General features: G+C 52.9%; 10 protein-coding genes across 10 annotated transcripts, besides 10 other annotated features; 7 read left to right on the top strand and 3 right to left on the bottom strand.

The window, feature by feature from the left end:
- Positions 1-646: 646 nt before the first annotated feature.
- Positions 647-1,780, bottom strand: ACLA_022900 (uncharacterized protein; the record flags this gene model as incomplete). The annotated part of the gene is made up of 1 exon (XM_001269001.1): positions 647-1,780. The coding sequence occupies one exon, from the start codon at positions 1,778-1,780 to the stop codon at positions 647-649; it is 1,134 nt and encodes a 377-aa protein (XP_001269002.1).
- Positions 1,781-2,699: 919 nt separating this feature from the next.
- Positions 2,700-5,328, top strand: ACLA_022890 (putative RNA binding protein Ligatin/Tma64; the record flags this gene model as incomplete). The annotated part of the gene is made up of 4 exons (XM_001269000.1): positions 2,700-2,738; positions 3,210-3,239; positions 3,324-4,176; positions 4,244-5,328. 4 exons carry the CDS (start codon positions 2,700-2,702, stop codon positions 5,326-5,328), a joined length of 2,007 nt encoding a protein of 668 aa, XP_001269001.1.
- A 607-nt stretch (positions 5,329-5,935) lies between these two features.
- On the top strand, positions 5,936-6,403 carry ACLA_022880 (uncharacterized protein; the record flags this gene model as incomplete). The annotated part of the gene is made up of 3 exons (XM_001268999.1): positions 5,936-5,954; positions 6,009-6,231; positions 6,343-6,403. 3 exons carry the CDS (start codon positions 5,936-5,938, stop codon positions 6,401-6,403), a joined length of 303 nt encoding a protein of 100 aa, XP_001269000.1.
- Positions 6,404-6,709: 306 nt separating this feature from the next.
- Positions 6,710-7,955, bottom strand: ACLA_022870 (tRNA maturation protein LHP1; the record flags this gene model as incomplete). The annotated part of the gene is made up of 2 exons (XM_001268998.1): positions 6,710-6,827; positions 6,892-7,955. 2 exons carry the CDS (start codon positions 7,953-7,955, stop codon positions 6,710-6,712), a joined length of 1,182 nt encoding a protein of 393 aa, XP_001268999.1.
- Positions 7,956-9,181: 1,226 nt separating this feature from the next.
- Positions 9,182-11,667, top strand: chsD (chitin synthase D; the record flags this gene model as incomplete). The annotated part of the gene is made up of 3 exons (XM_001268997.1): positions 9,182-9,232; positions 9,283-9,449; positions 9,507-11,667. The coding sequence occupies 3 exons, from the start codon at positions 9,182-9,184 to the stop codon at positions 11,665-11,667; spliced, it is 2,379 nt and encodes a 792-aa protein (XP_001268998.1).
- A 1,691-nt stretch (positions 11,668-13,358) lies between these two features.
- hsp88 (Hsp70 chaperone Hsp88) lies at positions 13,359-15,833 on the top strand (the record flags this gene model as incomplete). The annotated part of the gene is made up of 5 exons (XM_001268996.1): positions 13,359-13,433; positions 13,555-13,586; positions 13,661-15,092; positions 15,161-15,475; positions 15,546-15,833. The coding sequence occupies 5 exons, from the start codon at positions 13,359-13,361 to the stop codon at positions 15,831-15,833; spliced, it is 2,142 nt and encodes a 713-aa protein (XP_001268997.1).
- A 168-nt stretch (positions 15,834-16,001) lies between these two features.
- Positions 16,002-16,025: a microsatellite.
- A 402-nt stretch (positions 16,026-16,427) lies between these two features.
- Positions 16,428-16,451: a microsatellite.
- Positions 16,452-17,334: 883 nt separating this feature from the next.
- Positions 17,335-17,363: a microsatellite.
- Positions 17,336-17,360: a microsatellite.
- A 4-nt stretch (positions 17,364-17,367) lies between the features above and the next one.
- On the top strand, positions 17,368-19,225 carry ACLA_022840 (MDR family MFS transporter; the record flags this gene model as incomplete). Its single annotated transcript, XM_001268995.1, has 4 exons — positions 17,368-17,673; positions 17,763-17,922; positions 17,985-18,114; positions 18,175-19,225. The coding sequence occupies 4 exons, from the start codon at positions 17,368-17,370 to the stop codon at positions 19,223-19,225; spliced, it is 1,647 nt and encodes a 548-aa protein (XP_001268996.1).
- Positions 19,226-19,292: 67 nt separating this feature from the next.
- Positions 19,293-19,323: a microsatellite.
- Positions 19,294-19,323: a microsatellite.
- A 2,049-nt stretch (positions 19,324-21,372) lies between these two features.
- Positions 21,373-22,450, top strand: ACLA_022830 (putative mannosylphosphate transferase (Mnn4); the record flags this gene model as incomplete). Its single annotated transcript, XM_001268994.1, has 3 exons — positions 21,373-21,774; positions 21,866-22,293; positions 22,348-22,450. 3 exons carry the CDS (start codon positions 21,373-21,375, stop codon positions 22,448-22,450), a joined length of 933 nt encoding a protein of 310 aa, XP_001268995.1.
- Positions 22,451-22,601: 151 nt separating this feature from the next.
- Positions 22,602-22,623: a microsatellite.
- Positions 22,624-22,800: 177 nt separating this feature from the next.
- Positions 22,801-22,837: a microsatellite.
- Positions 22,838-23,291: 454 nt separating this feature from the next.
- ACLA_022820 (putative zinc metalloproteinase) lies at positions 23,292-24,305 on the top strand (the record flags this gene model as incomplete). Its single annotated transcript, XM_001268993.1, has 1 exon — positions 23,292-24,305. One exon carries the CDS (start codon positions 23,292-23,294, stop codon positions 24,303-24,305), a length of 1,014 nt encoding a protein of 337 aa, XP_001268994.1.
- Positions 23,422-23,820: a mobile genetic element.
- Positions 24,193-24,226: a microsatellite.
- Positions 24,306-24,457: 152 nt separating the features above from the next.
- On the bottom strand, positions 24,458-25,841 carry kat1 (putative 3-ketoacyl-CoA ketothiolase (Kat1); the record flags this gene model as incomplete). Its single annotated transcript, XM_001268992.1, has 3 exons — positions 24,458-25,462; positions 25,528-25,708; positions 25,771-25,841. 3 exons carry the CDS (start codon positions 25,839-25,841, stop codon positions 24,458-24,460), a joined length of 1,257 nt encoding a protein of 418 aa, XP_001268993.1.
- Between the last annotated feature and the right edge of the window lie 106 nt (positions 25,842-25,947).

Genomic DNA, 25,947 nt, shown 5'->3' with positions numbered 1-25,947 from the left:
AGAACACAAAAAAAGAAAAAAAAAATTTGAAAATTGTTTGAAAAAAAAAACAAGTCCCCCCCGTTGCCTAACCCCAAGTGGAACGCCTAGCTTCTTGCGTGATGATATCCCCCCCCTGCGCGCGTTGTTGGAGTTGAGTTGTCCTTGTGCTGGGTTGGGGTGAAGGCAGGAGGTTTGGTTGATGTGTTGATGTATGTATGTTTCCTTTGTTCTAGCTTGAGATCTTGAATGAATATGGATATGACCTTGATGATCAATACCGGTGTTGCTGTAGAGGAGACGCGTAGTCATTGTGGTGGGAATGGAAATGGCTCTGAAGCTGTATGTCTGGTACCTTGAACCCTATATATCGATATAGGTACCAGGGCATTTGGGAAGAAATTGTCAGGGTAGGTTGATCTGGGGGAAGATAGGTAGATCAATCGGATGCCCTGGCGAAAGAAGCCTTGTCAGACTTTCGCAAGGTTTGATAGTTTATAGAGACTTTTGAGGACGGTTTGGAATCAGTTGTCGCCGAGTCCAACGGGGGTGGTCGCTCTTATACGAGGAATGGAAATATCACGGGTATAATAAATGTATATGCTTTTTTGGTCCTGCCAAGTACTAGGGCTATCTAGAAGCGATCGGTAGTATGCTCTGCATCTAATCAGAAGGTGATCCAGCCGATTTCCTCACAATCCCCCTGTCTCTCTACTGTGCCGTTGATCCTCTCCATCATCCACCCCGAGGTCATTCCGGATTTCTCGGCTCCTCGTTTCATCCTCCGAGAGATGTGGCAGTGGCCCTCTTTGTACGAATACTGCAGGCACTCGGCATCGCCTACACACTTGTTCTCACAGTCCTCCACGCTCTCGGCGGACTCGCCATCCCCGTCTCCTGACAGGTTATCCCAGTCTTCCTTTCTGTGACCCAACTTCGGCATGATCACCTCATAAAGCACATCCTGGTGCATCAGCGGCCGGATACTCGACCATCGCCGGTCAAACACCCACATCTCCCTGATCTCTTCCGGCGTCATATGATGCCATGCCACGGCCGGTACACACCACGACCGCTTCCCATACCCTTTACCGAAATAGTCAAACTCCCCCGGCGTATCCCCCTGCAACATCGGCCAGGACCAGGATAGCTTGACGCCGGAATCCGCCAGCGCCTTTCCTAGCACACAGTCGCCCGCCCAGTGCTTGTCTGTGTACTCTTCCCACTCGCTCTTCCGGGCCACATACTCCCCCAGCACCTTTTCCATCGCCGGCCGGGACAGCACGAAGCCGGACCCGCCGTGCGCGAACACCACATCCCCGATCTGGACCTGGTTGCCCAAGTAGAACGGCTCCTGCGCGTTGAGCTTGCCCAGCCAGGAGGCCAGGTTCGACCAGAAGATGTACGTATCCGCTTCCATGAAGAGGTACCAGTCCGCGTCATTCCGGAGGTGGAACGTCTCGTTGATCATGGGTAGGAACTTCCATTTGTCGAGCTTCCAGCCCGGGTTGGTGGGCTTGCCTGATGGCGTGCTGGGGTCGTCGGTGAGATCGGACCGGGTGAGTGCCGCGCGGCCTGTGTGCTGCAGACGGCGGTAGAGGTCGAAGTCCGGGTGGGTGGATTTGAGGTCCTCGTCGACGGCGCGGAGGACATCAAGCGTAGTAGAGCCGTTGATCGTCTCTTCGAAGTCGGAGAAGAGGATGGTGTTTGGGAGGCAGGGGAGGATGGTGGAGAGGTGCGCGGGGAGTTTGTTGAGGGCCTCGGTGGCGCCGGTCTTGAGAATCACCTGGATGGATTGCATGTCTGGGGGGATATGGGCGCATTTGGAGGCGGGCAGGTGTGTGGAATTGGCTGATTCCGGAAGTTCATGGAGATGGATCCTCTGGATGCGTGGATGGGTGGAATGGATGGGCCAGAAGAAATAGCAGAGCAACAGAAAGCCCAGCGAGAGAGGCAGGAAATGAATCCATCGCCAGGAGGGACGACGGCGGTTTATTGAAATCATCACTGACTCTAGATATGTTCACATTGTTGAGCTGGACAGGTGAGAGGGCTCTGTTCTTTTTTTTTTTTTTCTACATCGTGGTGGATGAGAGAAGTACCCGGACCCGGCGGGATGAGTTGGACCTTCCTGTTCTCTTCTGACAGACTCGACCAGTATGGACTAGTTTTGGAGACATTCTGAACGGATCAATGGCGCAAAAACTGTGGCTGAGAAATCAGAGTAAGCACTTATCCATCGGGTCCAATCAATGGCCCTTAGTGTCTTAGTTCAGACTGGAGGATCTGAAACATGGCGGCTGTTTGGACCGTCACGATCAAAATAGAACACAGCGAGCCTAACGCGTACTCGGTCTATGGAACTGCTGCAAAACATATTGAAACATGGTCTTTGGCACAAATATATCTGCCTGAAAGGGGAAACTCAGCTGTTTGTCAAAGACCTCAAGACTTCGGGATGCGTCCTGTGTTTATGCTGTGTTTCTTTTCGAAGGCGACATCCCTTGTGCTCTTGGGAATTGGCTGTCTGATCATGAAGAACAATTAGCTGAAAGTGATCTAGATATCACTTCAGAAGGCAGTAGGAAGAGAGACTTTTTAGACACCACAGGATCACAGCACCTATTAGAGCCACTTTGATATGAGTATAAACCATCTGAGCCTCACACTAGTCTCCCATTCCTCTGTAGCCTCAAGAGCTTCACGGACTCCAAGACATCATGGCATCCGCTGAGAACGAGGACCACACGGAAGGACAGGTAGGTGGCATGATCAAGATATGACCAGAAGAGAATCTCTCAACTTTCGTCCATATGAAGAAATGATGTGCAGCCATTGTCAGTCAAACTATAGAGGGGTGTGTCTGGGCAGCAGGACGGCACTTTTCACTTCGAGTTGAAGGTATCGATAGATGCAGAAGAGCTACATGTTGGATAGCGAAGGAGATAGATCATTGAGAACTCCTCCCAAGTCTCTGGATTTCTCCTCCCCTAGAGAATGATCATCTTGAGTGGTGACGGTGGCATGGAGGGAACAAAAGGCGGGAAAAGCGGCCGATTGTTGTTGCGAACACAAATCTAGACTGACTGACTGACTGACATCAATTTTTTCCTTTGCATCGAGCTCCTCTTAACTCTCTCTCCTTTCATCCTAATGTTACCTCCGATGCTTTGAACTATTTGAATAGAAGAGCTTTGAATATCCTGCATCGCCCATCGAAACCTCCTTAGCCGCCCGTCATGTTCAAGAAAAAGCCCACAGTGCGTTGTGCCCCTCCCCCGCATTTCTCCTCTCTCGCTGGCAAATACTGAAAGAGAGGCATCAAACTGACATTCGCTTCTTAGATCAAGAATCTCGCTCCCTTGCGATCCTCCGATCGCCGCAGAATCGCCGATCAGATCATCAACGACTACAACATCAGTGTCCCCTCGAATGCGCCAGCCGATACAAGCGGGGATGACTCCACCACTCCGAATCAGACATTACCCAACATCACAGCGATCCGGAACTCTCTGCTCCCAGAGAACTCACTGTCTGCACGCTTCACCACGACCGCAGGCCCGCAGCTTCGAGAAGTCCAGGGCACGGTGTACGTTGGAACACACCCCGAAGGCGAGGAACGCGTCCTGTGGTTCAAGATCGAGCATGGCCCCGGTGCCGATGGACGCCTCTATCCGACTGTTTACACGTTATGGCATAATCCGAATCTCGTGCCCTTGCTGCACACACCGGAAATGGTGATGCAGAAGCTCCGCGGAGGAGCGGATCTCATGACACCAGGACTGGCTGATGAGCCGCCCTTCCCTGAGCGTGCGGTGAAGGGTGCCATTGTCGCTGTTGCCGGTCTGGATCGCCATACCGTGCCGTTGTTTGTGGGAATCTGTGAGATTGATATCGCAGGGCTTGGAGAGGTTCAGGGCACAAAAGGACATGCCGTTCGGGGCATTCACTGGGAAGGTGATGAAGTTTGGGCGTGGAGCTCATCTTCACGTCCTGGACAACCTGCGCCGGAGTATCTGGCAGGCTGGGACGAAGAACCCAGCGAGCCAGATGTGGGAGAGGCTGCGCAGAAAGTCAATGATCTAACATTGGGCGAGGGTCAGCAAGCACAAACTGCAGAGGAGCCGTCTCAGGGTGAAGCTCCTGAACAGCCTGAGGAGGCGCCTGCTGAGGTAGAGAAAGAACCCTCGACAAAAGGTAGGGGGTCCATCTTTTTCTGTCTTGTATTAGTTTCAATCCTTCGCCTGGGACTGACCACTTGCAGAAATCGACGATGTTTTTGAAAAGGCCTTCCTTTATTCCCTATACAAACTCAAAAACGACAACCCTTCTGCACCAAACCATGGCCTCTCACTCCCTGTACAACCATCTGCTTTTGTCTCCAACATGATCACGCCCTTCCTTCCAATTCACTCTACTCAGCAGGCTCAATTCTACCAGATTAAGAAGACCAGCTGGAAGAATGTCAAGAAATTCATCAAATATCTCGACAAACAACGTCTCGTCAAATCCAAGGACCGCAATGGGCAGGAGACCGTCATTTTGGATGTGGATTTCAACGACCGCCGGGTCGAGCAATTCGTCCCTTACCGACTTCCGTCCAAGCATGCCATCGAGAACGCAGGAAAGCCTGCTCCCTCGGGGGACAAGAAGCCTGCAGGCTCTGGGGGAGACCCTGCTGTGGGACAGACGATCACTGTCCAAACACTCTATCGGCCAACGACCAAATTGACCCCAACAATTTTTCCAGCGTTGTCCAGCGGCGACCCCCGAAACTACTACAAATATTCTGAAGTATCGAATCGGTTGGACGAATATGTTCAATCGCAAAATCCGCCTCTTGTCTCCGGTGAGAACCGCCGGATCATCTCCCTCAATCCTTTCCTAGCCAATACTGTCTTCACATCGTCCTCGGCCGAGGACAGGAGCACCGTTGCCCGAGGCAAGACCACACGCGACGGTCTCTTGAAGCGTATCGTGGAAGACCCGGCGTTCCTCGCGCCACACTATGTGATTCTCAAGCAGGGACAGACCCTGTCTGATGTGAAACCGAAAGCTGGAGCAACCCCCAAGGCCAACGTTGTCATCGAGCGGCGAACGGGGTCCAAGACGGTCACCAAGGTTTGGGGTCTGGAAGTGTTTGGTATCGTCCCCAGTCTCTTGGCGGAAGAGCTACAGAAGAAATGCGCCAGTAGCACCAGTGTCACGCAGGCAACTGGAGCCACCAAGGGCGTGATGGAGGTTCTGATTCAAGGCGACCAAAGACGAGCTGTGGAAACAGCATTGGTCAGACGCGGATTGAGGACACAATGGATTGATGTGGTCGATAAGACCAAGAAGAAGAAATAAGTCGATCAGTGACAGCAATGAATAGATGAACGAAAGGCATCATGGATACCATTTTGATATCATAGATGCTTCAACTCCTATCTTCTAGGAAAGCCACCTCCACAACGATCTTCGTCCAGTATTCATTAATGAGCCCAAGCCCAAGCCTCAATAAGATGTAGTAAGTACTATGATGGGATGCTCGACTTATCTGGCTACTAGAGGAAAATCCCCCATGTTCCGAGCTGCGCAAGCTTACGTACGTATCTATCTATACAGCAGTCCACCGCAACGAAGAAACCGTCGAACTAAGATACCAAGAAACAAAAGGACAATTCCTCAACGATCGGCGTAAATCATCTGGATACTTCGTAGTCCTAAAGCAACGAAGCCAACCCAACCTGCTCATCAACGGAAGATCATTTCTTTAACCTATATCCTCCCTAAGCCGACATGTAGAAATGATTCCACCAATCGGTGATAACCCGATAGAAACCAACCCCTCCTGACCCGAGCAACATTGCCGTAGCCCATCGACCGATCTATAAAAACAACCAGCATCGCTCATTCCAACGACCCTGTTACTCCAGATCCCCATCACCTATTACCCATCATCCAGAAAAAAAAAATGACAGTCTACCACATCGGTGATCCCCCCTTCCCCCCTTGAGCCACACACACACAGAACTGACACCTCGCAGTTCTCTTCCGCCTCAAGCCAGGCGTCACACAAGCCCAGATCGCCAACTGGGGTGCCATCGCCGAGAGCATGGTCGGGAAAATCCCCGGGCTGGTTTCCCTCAAGGCCGGCCAGCCGTTGCCCATCAGTGTTTCTCGGGCTAAAGGGTTCGATATGGGGCTGGTGGCGGTAATGGAGTCGCCGGAGCATGTGGCTTCGTATGCTACACATCCGGCTCATTTGGAGTTTGTTTCCCCTTCCCCTTTGTCATCTGTGCTGGTTGTCTTTCTTCCTTCCCCCCACCCCCCTTGAGAGGCGTGTGTGTGGATGGTTTGCTGACGTGGATTGGGGTGTAGGGTGCAGAAGTTGAGGGAGGAGTTGTGTGAGGATACGCTAGCGTATGATTTGGAGTTTTGAAGAGGTAGTTTTTTTGTTTGGCTAGGAGGGTAGGCTGCTTCTACGAGGTGGAAAGAGGTGGAGGGCAGATCTGTACCATGACTATTGCTTTTGTTTTTCTTCTTTTGCTAGATCCTGCAAAGAATGGCCTCCAAGCATGAATGATGAAATGACAACATATGATATACAACGCCATTTAGGGGGACCAGGTGCTTTTGTTTTACCATGACAGGGCGGAAATATAAGCCATCAGCTCCGTGAGAAATGTGAATAGAAAGAGAAACAGCGCAAAAGAATAAGAAGAGAATCAAAAAGAGGGCGATGCGATTATTCCTTGGAATCGACCTTCTTGGCAGGGTGGTCTCCGTTAGCAGCAGGTTCGTCCTCGCGGGTGCGCTTCTGGCCAGATGTGGTATCAGCGGTGCTCTGCACGACGGGCACGCCACTATATCGCACGTCAGTCCAAACAATTCCCAAACTTGTTACGAAACATGAAGCAGGCAACTCACCGAGCATCCTTCTGGATCTCCTGGCGCTCCTCCTGGGGCTTGCCAAAGCCCTTCTTCTGGTCATCCGCCCGGCGCTCGCGCCAGTCACGGTTGTCACCTCCACGTCCGCCGCGGCCGCGTCCACCGCGTCCACCACGTCCGCGCGCGCGGAAGCCACCGCGGCCCCGGCTGGGCTTGATGCGTCCAGCCTCAATGTCCCGAACCTTCTCCTCACAATAGTCCTTCTTGCTCTTGATGAGCAGATCCTGGCCCTTCCACTGGGGCTTGGGGTCGAGGGCAAGGAACTCCTTCTGCTTCTCTTCCGAGGCGAACTCAACGAAAACGCTTCCCTTGAAGATTCTGTCGTGTGTGCGGCGGAGACGGATGGCGTTGGTGGGTCCGTGGGGGGCAAAGAAAGCCTCGATGTCAAGCTGGGTAGTGGGGGTCTCCTCTCCGAAGCCCTTGGCGTAGATGCTACGGCTCATGGCCTTGTCTTCGAACAGCTTGGCGACGCTGGGATTGGCGTTCTCAGTCACAGATTCGGGGAGGGGCACCTTGCGGCGCACGCAGGTGTCGTTGTCGGTCAGTTCGACGGCCTCGGAGGTCTTCAAGGCCTCAACAATGGCACTGAAAGGCTGGAAGCGACGCATGCGCTTGAAGGAGTGGAGGAGTTCGAGAGGAACGGCGCGGTTGCTGCTGCCTCCCACCTTGGAGAGAAGGAACTTGTCCATGGGAAGGTTCGAATCGGAGAAATAGAACTCAACCTGCTTGCGGATTTCGTCCGGGTTGTCTGTGACCTCCTGGGTGGAGGGGTCGAACTTGACGTTGTTGCGACGGCTTCCGCGGTCGCGAGTATCCTGCTCCTGGGTCTTCTGCTCTTCGGCCTTCTCCGACTGCTCTCCGAGCTTCGCAGCGGCGGCTACGATCCGGGCCTCCTCGGCATCTTCTGTGGAAGCCTCCTTCTTCTCTTCGGCGGGCTGCTCCGCAGGCGCCTCGCCCTTCAGCTCTGCGAGAACGCTCTGGACATCCTTCTCCGACTCAACATTGGTGTTGGTGGGCGCAGCGACCTTTTGCTCGTCAGACATGGCTGCGATGTGTATGTGAGAAAAGTTATGAGTAGGAGTGAAGCGTTGCGCAAGTCTCCGCGTCTGTAATATTACTGAGTCAGTCTACAGACAATTTCTCTTTTTTTCAAGCACCACCTGATATGTCACAGAATAAACGCGCGGTTGGGGGACATGGTCTCAGAACCAAGATGTGACTCGATTCTCGCACGGAGTTCGCATTCAGAAAGCAACTCCACGTGAGGCGCGCAGAGCATAAGCAAGTGAAAAAGAGAATGACCTTACCTGCAAGAACAAAATTCGCGAACCAAAAAAAATGATATGCAGAACAAGGGAATTGATCTAGAAGAAGCGACTGATCACACAGCGAGCCACGTATTTTTGTCTGGTTGGAAGAAGGAGAAATAACGTCGAGGGCAAGGCGAATAATAATAATGCGCGGCGGGGGGGGAAATTTTCTGAACACTGCGGAGCTTCAGCCACACTTACAATCAAGGTGTGTGGCGCAGCATCCCTAGGCTAAATCTAGTTAGTGCCTATTTCGAGCAAATTGACACCTGAACTGTCAGGCATAGAGGCTAGCCATACAATGAACATACTGATCGAGAGTGCTCAAGAAGATTCATCTCGCTCTTTTCCCATCCAGTATCTCACAACTGGCTTCATGGCTCAGTTTTGCTTGTCTCGGAGTGTTTATATCACCTTCTAACCCCGCCAAACATGACTTCCATAATGAAGCCATCCACGATCTCTCGTAGAGCGTGCCTTCCTCCTCTAGGCATCTTGCCTAGAAGCAGTTCCTCGGCTGGCTCATGCGTCGAACGCTGTCTTTCGATGCTGAGATCTTAGTTCTTGGTCTTCTATGTCTTGCTCACTTCAGGACTGGTCTCACAACATCATTACGTTCTTTTTGGATACAAAGTTCAGGTATTACACCAAGCATTGATCCCTCTATTGCTTCCCGTCTTCCAGTATCAGGACACCACTTCGGCTCTCTCCGGTCATAGTTGCACGCTCCAAGTGGGACATAGTTCGAATAAGGTAATGGCTCGTTGACTGCACAGAATGGACTCGGCTGACTGACTGTCACCATTTGAAGCCCTATCACCTGTCGATTCTCAGGGGAGCCTGGCGTCAAACATCTTGTTTCTATTACTGTGCCTAATCGACTGCCTCTACTTAGCCTATCACACCGGTAGCGACATTGGCTCGGCTAGGGAGACTTATATACAGGCTATCATCTCGCAATGGCGGAAGGCGGCAATCCTGTCGTGTCAAGCTCCTGGTCCGTCGCAGATGTAAGTCCACCCGGATTTCCTCAAAATGGAATCTTCTCACCGGTCTTTAGATAGTATATGTGACTATTATATCCCCTTTGGTGCTGGCAGCCTTCCTAGAATGGTTTCTGTGGATCGCAGCGTTTCTGTACTGTCTGTTCAAGGTCTACCAGAAAGCGGATCACTGGAGTGTCAGATTTCTTGCAGTGACCATGATGATCCTCTTCACATCTCTAAGGTTAGTTCCAAAGCCTTTTTGATTAAGCCAGAGATCAAAACTGATAGACCCTCCCAGAGGGATTTTCCTCCCAGTAATGATCGTCACTCTGCCTCTGCCTGCTCAAATGAGGCAGTATGTGCCATCTCATTTTGCTTCCGCTCTGCAATGGTTCGCATTCGGAATGTTCTCCGCGCTGCTGATTATACCTTGGCTGCTGTGCATTTACAGGCTCGTTACGCATTCACCAGGAAGGACCAAGCGAGTCAAGCAAATCTTAGACGACCACACTGCTCCAAAAACCGTCGTCGTCATGCCGGTCTATAAGGAAGCGCCCGAGACTTTGATACGAGCTATCAACTCCGTTGTCGACTGTGATTATCCGGCGAACTGTATCCACGTGTTTCTCTCCTACGATGGATGCAACGTCGATGAATCTTACCTTCGTGTGATCGATCACCTGGGGATTCCGATCTCATTGGAAAGCTACCCACAAAGCATAGATGTGACATACAAGGGTGCACGAATCACCGTCTCCCGTTTCAAGCATGGAGGGAAACGGCATTGCCAAAAGCAGACCTTTAGATTGATCGACAAGGTATACGCAGAGTATCTGAAGCGCCATGACAATCTCTTTGTCTTATTCATTGATTCCGACTGCATCTTGGACAGAGTGTGTCTGCAAAACTTCATGTACGATATGGAGTTGAAGCCCGGGTCCAAGCGCAGCATGTTGGCGATGACCGGGGTCATTACATCCACCACGGAAAAAACTTCGCTCCTTACACTCTTGCAAGACATGGAATATGTCCATGGACAACTCTTTGAGCGTTCTATGGAATCCACCTGCGGTGCTGTAACCTGTCTCCCAGGAGCTCTGACCATCTTGCGGTTCTCTGCCTTTCGTAAGATGGCCAAATACTACTTTGCAGACAAGGCCGAACAGTGCGAGGACTTATTCGACTACGGCAAGTGCCACCTGGGCGAAGATCGCTGGCTCACACACCTCTTCATGATCGGTGCTCAGAAACGCTACCAGATCCAGATGTGTGCCAGTGCTTTTTGCAAGACGGAGGCTGTCCAAACTTTCGGTAGTCTCCTCAAGCAACGACGGCGATGGTTCCTGGGGTTTATCACCAACGAAGTATGTATGCTGACCGATGTCCGGCTGTGGAAGCGGTACCCTCTCCTCTGCTTGGTCCGTTTCATGCAGAATACAATCCGCACAACAGCGCTGCTGTTCTTCATCATCGTGCTCTCAATCATTACGACATCAAGCAGTGCCAACGACTTGCCGGTGGGGTTTATCGCCATATCGCTGGGGCTCAATTATCTCCTCATGTTTTACCTGGGAGCAAAGCTCAAGCGCTACAAAGCCTGGCTTTTCCCAGTGATGTTTATTTTGAACCCCTTCTTCAACTGGCTTTATATGATATACGGGATCCTGACTGCAGGACAGCGTACCTGGGGAGGACCGAGGACCGATGCTGCCACCGCTGATGAACATACATCGCCCGAAGAAGCTGTCGAACAGGCAAGGGCCCAGGGTGACGAACTCAACGTCGACCTGACAACTTTTCGATCGAGGAGTGAGGAGAAGACCGTCCCAATTCATCCTTCAGAGAAGATTGAAGGCCGCTTCTCGGCAGCGCTGCAGCTTCCCGATGGTTACTATGACCATGGTAACGATTCTGGAGCCACTCTAACTGATCTGATGATGCCTCTTCCGAAGGTCCCGCGGATCGGTATTCATTCACAATTCTCATCGGATTCGGTGACCACGCTAGACTCAATGACCAGCATACACTTGCCGCTCAAGGTCGAGGATTTGATCAGTGACGATGACAGGGTGATGTTCCAACCCGTTCGACAGGCACGGGACCCAACGGAATCACCTCGACGCCAACCCGAACACGTTGAGAGTGATATAGCCTCAGGCCAAATCATTGTGCAACAAAACGCGTCTTACCATCTCGTCAGAGAACAGAGTGTGTCTTCGTCTTCTCAATCTTTGCCACATGTACCTCAGTCCGCCGAAGTGTCTTCTAGCGACAATGGTGACTTGAGTTGCGTGTCTTCCATCAAGCAGTTTGAGCAAGAGCCACAGTTTGCGCCCATAAATCCATCAACCCGCGGCTCCCTGGAAACCAATTTTCCGGAAAGGCGAAGATCCCGACGGAAACTTCCCGGAATCCCACGGCCGATCCAGAAAGACAAGGGCCCTGAGCATATGGTCTAGTCTAGAATAGCCCGTTATTTTGTGCAGGGTTGGAGGGTTCTTGCCGCTTTTGTGTAAATCGGGGGGTGGCCGGCACTTGAGTACTCATGCTAATAGTGTCTTTTTGTTGTCTATTGAAGGAAGTCGATCCCTACAGTTTGTTATTGCGTGGTTATGATCTTGTTATTCTGATGCCGCCAGGTCAGCGGAACTAACCGCATGTCTGTCGCTAGTTATCTGTACAATCAAACTAAGTAATGATGGTTGGCCAAGCCAGGTATCATGCACCTAATGCATCAGGAACCATGACTGTGATGATAACCTACCTGCTCGCTGACATGACTCGGTGAATCATCACTCGTGGTGACGTCCAGATATGCTCTACCTGGCTGTCAGGAGGGTCATAAGACATCAGGTCTGGTTGGATAACTATGGTGGCAGTGTACTGTCTGAAGCCGAGGAAGAGCCAGAAATCCGCAGAGGATTAGAGAAGAAGAAACTCGACCTTCCTTCTTCTCACGTTGGAACAACCTGGGGTCACGGGGTGCAATTACCCAAGAGAAACTATTCTAGGAGGATACTATTATTCCGTCCAAGGCTCCAAGAGTCAGCCAAGCACGTTGGGATGAGGCAGAATTCCTTGCAACTAAGATGGTCTGATGAACTGTTTGTTGGCGATGCAGCCTTTCCCTGACATATTTATTCACCGAGTCTTTCAGGCGTAGATATCTACCAGAGTAGCAGTGACATCGCCCAAGCACGCGCATCTCGAGGACGAAGACCTATGCCTCTGGCCATTCGATCCGACCTCGAGCAACTCCAGGACCCCGGATAACTACTAACTAGACCAAATCCCTTGTGAGTTGTGACTGTGGCCAAGATGTACACAACTCCGGCCCGCCGAGAACTATTACCTGATGGATAGTCAACCTGATCAGCTTCTGTGCTGGAGATCCCACTTTTTCCATTTACTGTTAGTCAAGCCGGAATACGGAGTACCTTAGGCCGAGAAAGGGGGGGATGATGTGATTGGGCAGCAGTCAGGTGACTGGGTGGATTTTATCGATAAGACGTCAAAACCCCGCCAAAAGCGGTGAGACCGAGCCCAATACTGCCGGGAATTCCAAGAGGCGGTGTGACGGTCGAAGCATCGAGCAGCAGCCAGAAGGTTCGATGGGCAGCTTGAGTTTCAACAACCCCGAAAACAAAAAAAAAAAAGAGTGATAAAAGAGGCTGACGGGAAGGCGGTTGGAGGGAATGGTTAGAATATTAATAATTCTAATTGCTTCTGATCTACATAAGAGTTCTATACAGAGAACATTCCGCGTCCTACTCCGTACATACAACAGACACAACACAGAACGAGGGGGTTAAAAAAAAAAAAATTCAAAAAAATCTGACAAGCTGGGAGTTGTTGTTGGGTCTTGACGACACAGAAGAACCCACGTTTGGCCCTACTTCCCTGAGCCACAGCTCACATCCGCTTATCACCCGCCCGACCCCCCCCCCCCATAATCAGTCAGTCAGTTACTTACTAGTGGCGCTATTGCAAATTCTCCCCTCCTCGCTCTTTTCTTGCTTTGGAAAACCCTCTCAGTCCCGTTTTCCCTCATATAGACAACTTTCTCCCCCCGACCTTAACGCCCTGACTCTCCCTCCCAAAGCTACATCTTTTCCACCCTCCCCCCGCTCTCACTTCACATCTTCTCACCATGAGTGTCGTCGGTATCGATCTCGGTGCCCAGAGCACCAAGGTTGGCGTTGCCCGCAACAAGGGTATTGATATTGTGCGTATATGCTTTCTTTCCCTGCCCCAATCTGGTCAATCTTGGTGATTTGCTTTTCTGAATTGGGAACCCGCCAATGGGATGGATGGATGCACTAACACATTGCTCTCTTCGAATGCAGATTACCAATGAAGTCTCCAACAGATCTACACCGTATGTGCAAACCCTGCTACTCTCTCTATCGGTCCTATATCTCTCATGTTGCTGACATTACCTCCATCACACAGGTCCCTGGTTGGGTTCGGTGCCAGAAGCAGACAGATCGGTGAGGGCGCAAAGACACAAGAGATGTCGAACCTGAAGAACACCGTTGGCAACCTCAAGCGTCTGATCGGCCGCTCGTTCAACGACCCCGATGTCCAGGTCGAGCAGCAGTACACCACCGCGACTCTCTGTGACGTCAATGGACAGGCTGGTGTCGAGGTCAACTACCTCGGAAAGAAGGAGAAGTTCTCGGCCACTCAGCTCGTTGCCATGTACCTGACCAAGATCCGCGACATCACCTCGAAGGAGCTGAAGCTCCCCGTCTCCGATGTCACCATCAGCGTCCCCGCCTGGTTTACCGATGTCCAGCGCCGGGCCATGATCGATGCCGGTGAGATTGCCGGCCTCAAGGTTCTGAGACTCATCAATGACACCACCGCCACCGCTCTCGGATACGGTATCACCAAGCTTGACCTCCCCGGCCCCGAGGAGAAGCCCCGCCGCGTGATGTTCATCGACATCGGCCACAGTGAATACACCGCTTCCATTGTGGAGTTCCGCAAGGGTGAGCTCAACGTCAAGGCCACTGCCTACGACCGTCACTTCGGTGGCCGTGACTTCGACAAGGCTCTCACCGAGCACTTCGCCGATGAGTTCAAGGAGAAGTTCAAGATCGACGTCCGCACCAACCCCAAGGCCTGGGCTCGCACGATCGCTGCCGCCGAGAAGATGAAGAAGGTTCTCTCCGCCAACCCCGCGGCTCCCCTGAGCATCGAGTCCCTCATGGAGGACGTCGACGTGCGCGCGCTCGTCAAGCGCGAGGAGCTGGAGATCATGGTTAAGCCCCTGCTGGACCGCGTCACCGCCCCTATCGAGGAGGCCCTCGCCGAGGCCAAGCTCACGATCGATGACATCGACTCCGTTGAGATGGTTGGTGGCTGCACCCGTGTCCCCGCCATCAAGGATGCCATTGCCGCATTCTTCAAGAAGCCCCTGTCCTTCACTCTCAACCAGGACGAGGCCATTGCCCGTGGTTGCGCTTTCAGCTGTGCCATCCTTTCCCCCGTCTTCCGTGTCCGTGACTTCTCCGTCCACGACATTGTCAACTACCCCATCGAGTTCACCTGGGAGCAGTCGGCCGATATCCCGGATGAGGACACCAGTCTGACCGTCTTCAACCGCGGCAACGTCATGCCCTCCACCAAGATCCTGACCTTCTACCGCAAGCAGCCCTTCGATCTCGAGGCCCGCTATGCTAAGCCGGAGATGCTCCCTGGCAAGATCAACCCCTGGGTTGGTCGCTTCTCGGTCAAGGGCGTCAAGGCCGATGCCAACGATGACTTCATGATCTGCAAGCTCAAGGCGAGACTGAACCTGCACGGTATCCTGAACGTCGAGTCTGGTTACTACGTTGAGGACGTCGAGGTGGAGGAGCCCGTCAACGAGAACGGCGATGTAAGTTTGAGCCTCGCGCTTTGTGGAAAGATCATTGATCAAGCGGTTACTAACCTTTGATTTCCCAGGCCATGGATACCGATGCCGCCAACGGCGACAGCGAGCAGCCCAAGAAGACCCGCAAGGTCAAGAAGCAGGTCCGCAAGGGCGACCTCCCCATCTCCACCGGCACCACCTCGGTTGAGCAGGATGTCAAGGATGCTTACATCGAGCGTGAGAACGCCATGTACATGGAGGACAAGCTGGTTGCCGAGACCGATGAGAAGAAGAACGAGCTTGAGTCGACCATCTACGAGCTCCGCGACAAGATCGAGAGCACCTATTCCGAGTTTGCCAGCGACGAGGAGAAGGAGAAGCTGCGGGCCAAGCTGACCGACATGGAGGTGAGTACATTTCTGCCATCCTTTTTTTTTTTTCTTTCGATTTTGATACTGACAATTTTTTCTTCTCCAGGACTGGCTTTACGAGGAGGGTGAGGACACCACCAAGTCCGTCTACGTTGCCAAGCTGGACGAGATCCGGTTCATTTCCGGCCCCATCATCCAGCGGTACAAGGAGAAGGTCGAGACGGAGCGCCAGGCCGTCCTGAAGGCTCAGGAGGAGGCTCTCGCCAAGAAGCGCGCGGAGCAGGATGCCAAGCGCAAGGCGGAAGAGGAGGCCAAGAAGGCCGCGGAGCAGAAGCCCGACGAGGAGATGAAGGACGCCCCCGCGGGTGAGGCCGAGGGCGAGGCGAAGCAGTAAAGACACAAAAAAAGTTTGCAAGATCTATTCCCTACTGATATCAATGAGTACGACCCACGACTCTCCCATATACAGCCTGATGACAAATGGCCATGAACGCGAATGAAAATATATTCTATTCGATCATGAATTTTCTTTTTCTTTTTGGTCGTGATTTCTGAATGATTCTGTTGTTGTTGTTGTTCTTGTTGTAGACTTTTTTCTCTCTCTTCTATTTCTCTCTCTGCTCTCTGCTCTCTCCTGTTGTTAATGTGTAATAATGAACAGCATTCTTGAGAGGTCATCTGGGGTGAATGTTCTTCTTCTTCCATGAGATCGACGACAGAATGAGTAGACACTCAAGGAAAGAGATCGGAATGACCTGACTCCCCGGCGGGAGTTACTACGTAGGTATTCGTCAAGGCAATAAATAAGATCGAGAGATGGCTGACCAAAGCCATCGATGATTTCTCGATCGTACACAGTACTATCATCCACACGAGCAAGTGGAGCAGTAGTGATCTCGTGTTCTAGCGTTGCAGCCTGATTCTCCCGAGTCCTGATCCTCCTGGGTTTCAATTTGTTAGCTTGGTTCGCTCCAAGTTATTATGACTTGTGGACTGTGGACTGTGGACTGTGTGGTCTGTGGTACATATTAAGGTCAAGTCCGATGGGGTCCAGTCCATTGGGCTTACAAGTTACAACCACTTAACTCCGCTAACTTCGGAGGGCGGGCGGCTTTAGGACTCATTAGGCTTTTAGCATCACGTTAGGTTCTTCCTCCATATTCCCATCTGGTTGGGTTTTTTTTTTTTTTTTTCCGGCGACCCTGCTCGATAGGGCTCGAGAGCCAAGTATCAAGATGGGTGCATCGTGACTCGTGAGTCATGGTGACGGGGACTCCGTAGTCCCGATTCATTGCCGTTGGCTGGTCTTTCGTATTCTGAAATCTGACCTTCTGAATGGAGTGACGGACACGTTTTGGTTTCCTCCCGTGGTTCGGGCTGTTCTGCGGCCGATGTCCGACGTTTAGTGTCTGTAACTTAGTATGCCTCCGTAGCCTGTTGGATTGGACTAGATTAACTAGTTAGTTACTTAGCTTATTGTAGAGGTCGCTTTCTCCTTGTATGGCTCCAGAATCTAGAGTCCAGAACCAAGGGACAAATAGTAATGAAACCCTGGATTCTTAATCACCAATGATAATAAACATGAAGAAAAAAAAAAAAAGTAGAGAAATTGCTGTGCCTGTGCTGATGTGGGTTAATTAATCTCTCCGGCTGCCGACGCTTTTTTTTTCCTTTGGTCAGATCCTTCGCGATGCCTGAGGATTTAGGAGAAGGATTGAGGAGTTGAGTTGAGGCTGACCAGACGAAAAAAAAGGTTATATAATAGGTATCGGAGGAAGCCACTGTTGCTGGGAGGTTGTTTTGTTGTTGTCTTTCATCCATCCTCTTCCCTTTTTCCCCCATCCTCAAGGGGAGATTGATTAGCACTCCTTCTATCCCAGTCCTATCCTCATAATCACACACACACACACACACACACACATACCACAATGACGGCGTCAAGCGACATGGACGTCGAGAGTTCCCCCAAGGACCAAATCTCCATCAACGAAAAGGAAGCCTCCGCAGAGCCCGAACAGGAATACCCCCCTCTCTCCAAGGTCGTCGTCATCATCCTCGGCCTCTATCTCGCCGTCTTCCTCGTCGCCCTGGACCAGACCATCATCGGCGTCGCCATCCCCAAGATCACCGACCAGTTTAAGAGTATCGAAGACATCGCCTGGTATGGCAGTGCCTACTTCCTCACGTCCACTGCGCTGCAGCCATCGTATGGGCGGATATACAAAATCTTCAGCGTGGGTTTTTCTTTTTTTCTCTTCATTCCCCTTGCTCTCTTCCTGCAATTGCTGTCTGGAGTGTTGCTGATGATGATGGTCTGCTGCAGGTAAAATGGGGCTTCTTGATCGCCGTGCTTATCTTCGAAATCGGATCGCTCATCTGCGCCGTGGCGCCGTCAAGTACCGTGTTGATCGTTGGAAGAGCAGTTGCGGGTATTGGAGTCGCGGGGATCTTCTCCGGCGCCATGGTCATCATCTCTGTCACTGGTATGCGCTTCCTCAATCTGGTGGTGGGCGATTGGGAGTGTGAAAGCTGACTGGACATTTAGTCCCTCTGCCTAAGCGGCCGCTGGTGTTCGGTATGTTTGGCATGGTCTGGGGTATTGCGTCCATTGCGGGACCCCTGCTGGGAGGTGCCTTCACCGATGGAATCTCGTGGAGATGGTGTTTCTATATCAAGTGAGTTTGGGGATGCTGTGGTCTGCTGCTGCCTCGCGCAGAAAATTAACAAGCTTGCAGTCTTCCCATTGGTGGCGTCTCCCTCGCCGTGATCCTCTTCATTCTCCGACTTCCCGAGAATACCGAGTTCTCGGGAACCCCGATCATGCACCGCATCCAGCAGCTCGATCTCATCGGCGCCAGTCTGCTCATCCCCTCCATCATCTGCCTGCTGCTCGCGCTGCAGTGGGGTGGCAACAAGTACCCGTGGAGCAACTCGCGCATCATCGGTTTGTTCATCGGTTTCGGTCTCATGGCCATTCTGTTCGCCTTCTCGCAGGTCAAGATGGGCGATAAGGCGACGCTGCCCCCGCGCATGTTCACGAACCGCACCGTGCTGGCCGCCACGCTCTACGCCCTGTTCTTCGGCGGCGCCTTCTTCCTCCTCGTCTACTACCTCCCCATCTTCTTCCAGAGCGTCAAGGGCTCCTCCGCCATGAAGTCCGGCATCCAGCTCCTGCCCCTGATGCTGGCCACCGTCGTTTCCTCCGTCGCGATCGGCGGCCTCGTCACCGCCGTCGGCTACTACACCCCGTTCCTGATCGGCAGCACCGCCATCGCCGCCATCGGCGCCGGCCTCATCACCATGTACGCGGTCGACATTTCGGACGGCAAGTGGATCGGCTACCAGATCCTGCTGGGCGCCGGCGTCGGTGCGGGCTTCCAGATTCCCATGACCGCCGTGCAAACCGTGCTGTCGGCCGAGGACATCCCGCTCGGCACCGCGGCGGTCATGTTCTTCCAGACGCTTGGCGGCGCGCTCTTCATCGCCGTCGGCCAATCCGTCTTCCAGAACGGCCTGATCTCCGGCATCGGCAAGTATGCGCCCAGCGTGGACCCCGTGGAGATCGTCAAGGCGGGCGCCACGGAGGTGCGGCACGTGCTGGACGTGCTGGGCAAGACGGATCAGCTCGACGGGGTCATCAACGCCTACATGAGCGGACTGCGGGATTCGTACCGCGTCAGTCTGGCGCTGACGGTGGTCGCGTTTGCGGTCAGCTTGCTCATGGAGTGGAAGAGCGTCAAGGCGGCGGGCAATGAGAAGAAGGAGATGGTGGTGCCTGCGCTGTAAATCTGCGCGGCCAGCATTTTTTTCTTTTTTTTCCTCTTCTTCCTTCCCCAAGATCACTAATCATTGCAAAAAAAAAAAAAAAAAAAAAAAAAAAAAAACAATCAACAATCAACCAAGAGCGACATAGATTGGGGGTTTACGTTTACTTAAATGGAGTTGAGCATGGATAAGCACCGGCATTGGGCGGAACAGGCGTGTCTTTTATGACTGGTTAATGACTAATCATCTCTGATTTGCAGGGCATTTTTTTGATATGTAATATGTATTAATGTTTAGATACTCTCATGAGACTCCACTCGAATATCAATTTTGCTGTATAGACTCCATTCTTGTGCAGATGAACTTTGCATTATTGACGGCGGGAATTGAGATGGGTGTATTGTGTAGCATTAGTTTATGCACTGTCCGTAGGGACTAGGGAGCATATATTCTGACTCAGCACCGCCTGGGATATGGATAAACGGCTGCCTATTTTGCCGAGAGATTGTCATACAGAAAACCCTCGCTGTGTCTTGGGAGTTGTGCTCCTGATAGACTTGGCATGGACCACAGTACTCTAGAGGGATTGTATTGTTATTATTATTATTATGATTCGGGATTTGATTGTCGTCTTGCACAAGGGTTTGAAATGATCTTGATTGAGAGTGGCTGGACTGTAAGGAGAAAGAACAGATATTCGAGGTTGGGGGTCAAACGAACTTGAAGAATTCAATCTTCTTTCCGCAAGTAGATAGATAGTATTGGATGGATACCTTAGTTATTACTATTAGTATTATTGAGAGATATCAGATCTGATCTGGGGGATTTGATTTTGGTGGCTTGAACGGTGTGTGCAAGTGTCGTACAGGGCGCGCACTATTATTGCACTTTGCAGGACATGATTCAGGTGGTGGAACATGCAGCTTGAACTGCCGCTGGATATGGAGTCAGTTTCAACTCCCCAGTCCCCAGTCTCACCAGTCACCACCGGGCACTGTGACGCTTGAGCACTGGGTAGAGAGATGATCAAGCTGTCAGCAATCAGCATCCATCTGTCTAGCTAGCTGCTCGACTGCAGTGAACTGTCACTCTCACTACTAGTCACTAGTCACTAAAGGTACTCTGTCTCTCGCAGTAAACGAGTCATGCCAAGCCCGCGATGGACAAGACCAGCAAGTTGGCACGCGACGGATTCGAGTACGCATCAAATCATCGTTGGAGTTCCGTTCTTGGAACTCTTGGTCGTATCAATCTTCCCCAGTATCGACATTAGGTAGTAGGTACTAGGTACTATGCTCACTACCTAACTATGTCACTGCTCCATCCGTTTTTCTTTTTTTTTTTTTTCTCCATCTTCTCCTGAATCTAAGGCTTGAGGCCTGAGCCACACATTTCTCGTCCAATGTTCCCTCTTTTTAGTTTTTATAATCATCCAGATTTACTCCTTCGTACTCGGGTCCATGATGTACATTTGTACATTCCCCCCCTTCGCCCTTGCACTGGTCAGTCTCGTCAATCCACACTCACCACCCACCCCCCCGGTGATCATTGACTCTCGACTAACTATCTAGATATCCGATCTGCCTTCCACGGAAGTTTCAGATCGTGGATCTAGTTCAGAGGTTCATCTTCATCCCACCCCCGCTTTGAGCAATTCCTGAAAAAGAAGGGTCGTGGTCCATGGGCGGAGCTGTAGGGTCAACCAGACACTAGGAACCCATCAATTTGTCTTGACCGCTTGGTCTCGATCTTCGTCTTGGTCTTCTATTCTACGCTCTATTCTCTATTCTCTTCAATTTTGACGTGTAATCGAAGATCGCTGTTGGGATCTTTCCTGCTCCGTCAAGCTCTCTCCGGTTGTACTTGGCACAAGCGGGCATTCAACAACTCTACAATTCTTGCATCTGGTCCAGGAATGCGATAAGCCCTCCCTCGCTACTGACGTCTTGCAATCCGGAAGCCTTACGCCTGTCACTTTCAGTTCGCTCCCTTGTCGCATCAATTTGTTCAGGATCACCACCTCGGCATCCGCACATACACATACTGAGCAAGCATTCACATTTCACTGTCGCATACAAGGTCCCAGCATGCGAACAACGTCGTGACCATCCCCCGCAATCAAACAGAAATACCCCCGGACCGTCCCCCAATCTTGACTCACGACAGCGATGATCTCTCGCGCCTGGCGAGTCGGTCTTCTTGCGTTATGGTCGGCTGCAGCTGCGGCATCTCCCTTGCCCTCCCCCAACAAGGACAGCAGCGATAGTACCCCGGAATTCGTCAACCATGGCAAGATCCTCACGCGACCCATCGAGGAACCCGTATACGACGTCCTCTGGGAGAAGTACGGGCTCAACAAGTCGCAAGAGTACAAGTATTTCCACGAACCGGGGCAGGACGATACCTTGGGCCACTACGATACCCGATTCTTTACGGAGCCCGTGCCGGACGAGGAGCGCTCCGAGACCCTGACGCATATGATTCGCGCTTACCTGAATTTTTTCAACGAGAAGAAACTCGAGACGTGGATTGCGCATGGGACGCTTCTAGGGTGGTGGTGGAATGGAAAGGTATGTTTTACCTTTTTTTTTTTTTCTTTCTTTCCTATGTCCCTCTGAACCAGACAAGGGGCGAGAAACTCACAACTCCGATCCGCTGTAGAATCTACCATGGGATTGGGATATCGATACACAAGTGCCGGACACCACTTTGCTGCAACTCGCCGACGACTTCAATCAGACTATCTTCCACTATACGGCTGCCGACTCGAACGCCGAGCGTAAATATCTCCTCGACATCAACCCTTGGGCTCGACAGCGCGAACGCGGCCAGGGCCTCAACATCATTGATGCGCGGTGGATCGACATGCGCACAGGGCTGTACATCGACATCACGGGGTTGAGTAGGCTGGAGAAGGACAAGCCCCATCAATGGCAGGATAAGAACAACCACAAGTACCAGACGGGGGATATCTACCCGCTGCGCAAGACGGTGTTTGAAGGCATGCCGGCCAAGATTCCGTTTCAATACGATGCTATCTTAATCGAGGAGTATTCCCAGAAAGCTTTGACGACGTCGAATTTCCACAAGTGAGTTTTGGACCCAGACTATCTTACTAAACGTGGCTAACCCAGGCTATTTAGTCACACATGGTACCCTGACTTGCAGGAGTGGGTGTCTGACGACGACGACGAATTCACAACGAAAAAGGACCTCGAGGATGACCGCCAATATGAGAGGCGATGATTGCCGTGTCTCATCCCGAAAGATTTTCTGAACATAGCCATACGTTCATAGTGGCATTGACATAATCGCATCCCCCTGGATAGGAACTCGGCCTCTCCACTTCACCTACACCATTTCGGTCCGCTGACCCAGGGTGGGATCTGCACTTCGATTTTTTTTTTTTTTTTTTTTTTCTAACGTGGCATTGGCTGGAGTTTCTGGTGTCTCTATTTCTTTCTTTTGATGTAATCTATCATCCTGTACATACATTCCCAACGCCACGGCGTTGTCATTCATAATCTCGAATTACGCATACCCGAGGACGCGGCCCTCACCCTAGCGACGTTGCCACCAGTTCCAGCCTTCCAGGAGTATCACTAGTCAGTAGTCACTAGTAGTACTCACTAGAGGTCGGATGTGGGTGCATGGCTACCCCAGGGGCAAGGGGTATTCCCCACATCGAATTCCTGACAAGTGACAACCTTGACGAACGCCGAAGCTAGTTACTGGAATTTTGGAGCTGTCCCCAATGATTGTCGTTGTTTGGTTCGTTCTAGCTCAGGGGTTCTTCAGTCTTTAGTGGTACAGGGTTACAGCCTTACAAGCACATGTTTTTGCCCCAGGCACCCAGGCATCCAGGCACCGTTGCCATGTGATCATCACTTCTCCGTTATCTCCGCGCTGACAAACGCAATCGCCGTGGAAATCGATCGAAGTTGTTTGCCTCTGGCTATATCCATCTCCAACTGCTCCGTCACCACAAGTAAATATATATATATATATATTCTCATACAGGCATTATCGTGCAGATCTTCAACACTCGCTGACTCCCAAAACCACAGACATATACAGCAGATACAGCATGGACGTCTCGTCCACACCACTGGCCGTGACCATCCACCACCATGGCAAGCCGCATACCTTCGAATTGCCCCCCGACGCAACCCTCCAAGATCTCTCCTCCACCATCGCAGACACCCTAAACATTCCCTCAGAGAACCAGAAGCTCCTCATCACCCCAAAACCCGGCATGCAGAAACACCCCTTCCCGGCCACCCCGCTCTCCACCCTCCCGCTCACCCCGAAGACCAAAATCACCCTCCTCGGCACCCCAGCCAAGGAAGTCGAATCCCTCCACGCCCAAGCCGCCGAGGCCAAACGGCGCCTCGACGCCCGCGCCTCCGCCGCCGCAAAACACAAACCCGCCCGCCGCACCACACCAGGCATCCACACCCTCTCCGGGTCCGGCTCCGCAAACACCTACACCTTCCACCGCCTCGAACCCCTCCCTCACCTCCCCAACCCGTCGCGCTCCCTCGCCTTCCTCGCCCGCCTCCGCGACGACCCAGGCATCCGCGCCGCAATGGCCAACCACCGCTTCTCCGTCCCCTTGCTCACGGAGATGGACCCGGCCGAGCACACGACGCGCGAGTCGCGCACGCTGGGCCTGAACCGCAACAAGGGCGAGGTCATCGAGCTGCGGCTGCGCACGGACGCCTACGACGGCTACCGCGACTACCGCACCATCCGCCGCACGCTGTGCCACGAGCTGGCGCACTGTGTGTTCAGCGAGCATGACCGGGATTTCTGGGACTTGACGGCGCAGATCGAGAAGGAGGTCGAGAGGGCGGATTGGAAGCATGGCGGGCGGAGGGTCGGCGAGGAGGAGTTTTATAATCCGGGCGATTGGGAGAGTGAGAAGGATAGGGAGGTTGTGGATGAGCGCGGGTGGACGGGTGGGGAGTTTGTGCTGGGCGGGTTAAGTAGTAGTGGTGGTGGTGGTGGTGGCGGCGGTGGGCAGAGTCGGAGGGAGATTATGGCGCGCGCAGCGGAGGAGAGGCTACGTAGGGAGCGAGAGGGGCGGGAGGAGAGATAGGAAAGATACCTAGGATTGAAGGATGTGGGCTTTTTTTTTTATCATGATGAGATATCTACGACATGGGCATGATGTGATGACTACGAAACTGAAATACCGTGTGTTTTGGAATAGGAAAAATAAATAACAATTCATATCAGGTGTGACAGTGCTTAAACCTGCTCGTTCACCAGCAAGCCGGCCATGCCCTGGCCCGTGCCAATGCACATACTCGTCACCAGGACCTTGGCCTTGGTGCGGCGAGCCTCGCTGAGGATCGTGCAGATCTGGCGGGCACCGGTGGCGCCCAGCGGATGGCCCAGGGCGATGGCGCCGCCGCGCGGGTTGACCTTGGCGTGGTCGAGGCCGAGGTTGCCGAGGCAGTAGACGGCCATGGAGGCAAAGGCCTCGTTGATCTCGTAGATGTCGACCTCGTCCTTGGCGAGGTGGAACTTGGCCAGCAGCTTGGGGATGGCGGCGGTGGGGCCGATGCCCATGATGCGCGGCGGCACGCCGGCCACCGTCGCGCCCACGAACTTGGCCAGGATGGGCTGGTTGAGCTCGATGGCCTTGGAGCGGCGCATGAGCAGCACCGCGGCCGCCCCGTCCGTGACCTGGCTGGCGTTGCCGCCGGTGGTGCGGTCGCCGAACTGCGGGAACGCCGGCCGGATCTTGCCCAGCGCCTCGGCCGTCGTGCCGTAGCGGATGCCCTCGTCGCGCGTGAGCGTGACGGTGCGCGTCTCCCCGGTCTTGGGATCCTTCACCGTCGTCGTGATCGGCACGATCTCGTCGTCGAACCAGCCGGCCTTCTGCGCCGCCTCGGCCCGCCGGAACGACTCCGCCGCGTACGTGTCCTGCATCGCGCGCGTGATCCCAAAGTCCGCCCCCACGTTCTCCGACGTCTGCCCCATCGGCTGCATGCAGTCCGCCGCTTCCTGGCTCTTGAGCACTTCCGCGTTGAACGGCTTGGGCATCCGGTCGCCGCCCGCCGACATCAGCTCCGCCCCCACAGCCACGCCGATGTCGATCGCCCCCAGCTGGATCTGGTTCGCGATGTCCTGGACCGCCTTGAGCCCGGACGAGCAGAACCGGTTCACCGACGAGGCGCCGGCCGTGTGGGGGATACCCGCGGCGAGGGCCGCGGCGCGGACGAGGTACGCAGCCTTACCGTCGTTAACCTAAAAAAAAAAAGCAACTCTTAGCATAAACCGCTCGACGCAGAGGTTGCTGTCTGGAGACGTACGTTGCCCAGACAAACATCCTCGATGAGTGTCGGGTCCAGTTTGGACTTCTGCACCAGCTCCTTCAGCAGCGCGTAGATCATGTAGTCCAGTTCCGTGTCCTTAAAGCCGCCCTTGACGGCCTTGGTGAGCGGCGTCCGCAGCGCAAGGGTGATGACCACGTCATCGGGGTTTTTCTGTGTGCTATCATTGCTGGTGAGTAGCTGACCATGTGTGTGGCTTTTTGGGATGGGGACACGGCATACATGGCAGCGACTCCGCTGCTTCCTGAGGGGCGGAGGTGGCTGAGTAGCGAGTTTAGACGGTCTGCGGCCATTGTGATGTGAGAGTCTGTTCTCGGAGAGTGTGTCAGTAGGTGTGATATGAGCGTGACGAAGGACCGAAAAGTGGCAAGGATCTCAGCATCGCGTGCAGAGGGGATG

Source organism: Aspergillus clavatus, genomic scaffold (assembly GCF_000002715.2).
Source record: "Aspergillus clavatus NRRL 1 1099423829805 genomic scaffold, whole genome shotgun sequence".
Taxonomy (NCBI): Eukaryota; Fungi; Ascomycota; class Eurotiomycetes; order Eurotiales; family Aspergillaceae; genus Aspergillus; species Aspergillus clavatus.
The sequence above is the reverse complement of the archived record's forward strand: the minus strand, read 5'-3'. Positions and strand labels throughout refer to the sequence as shown.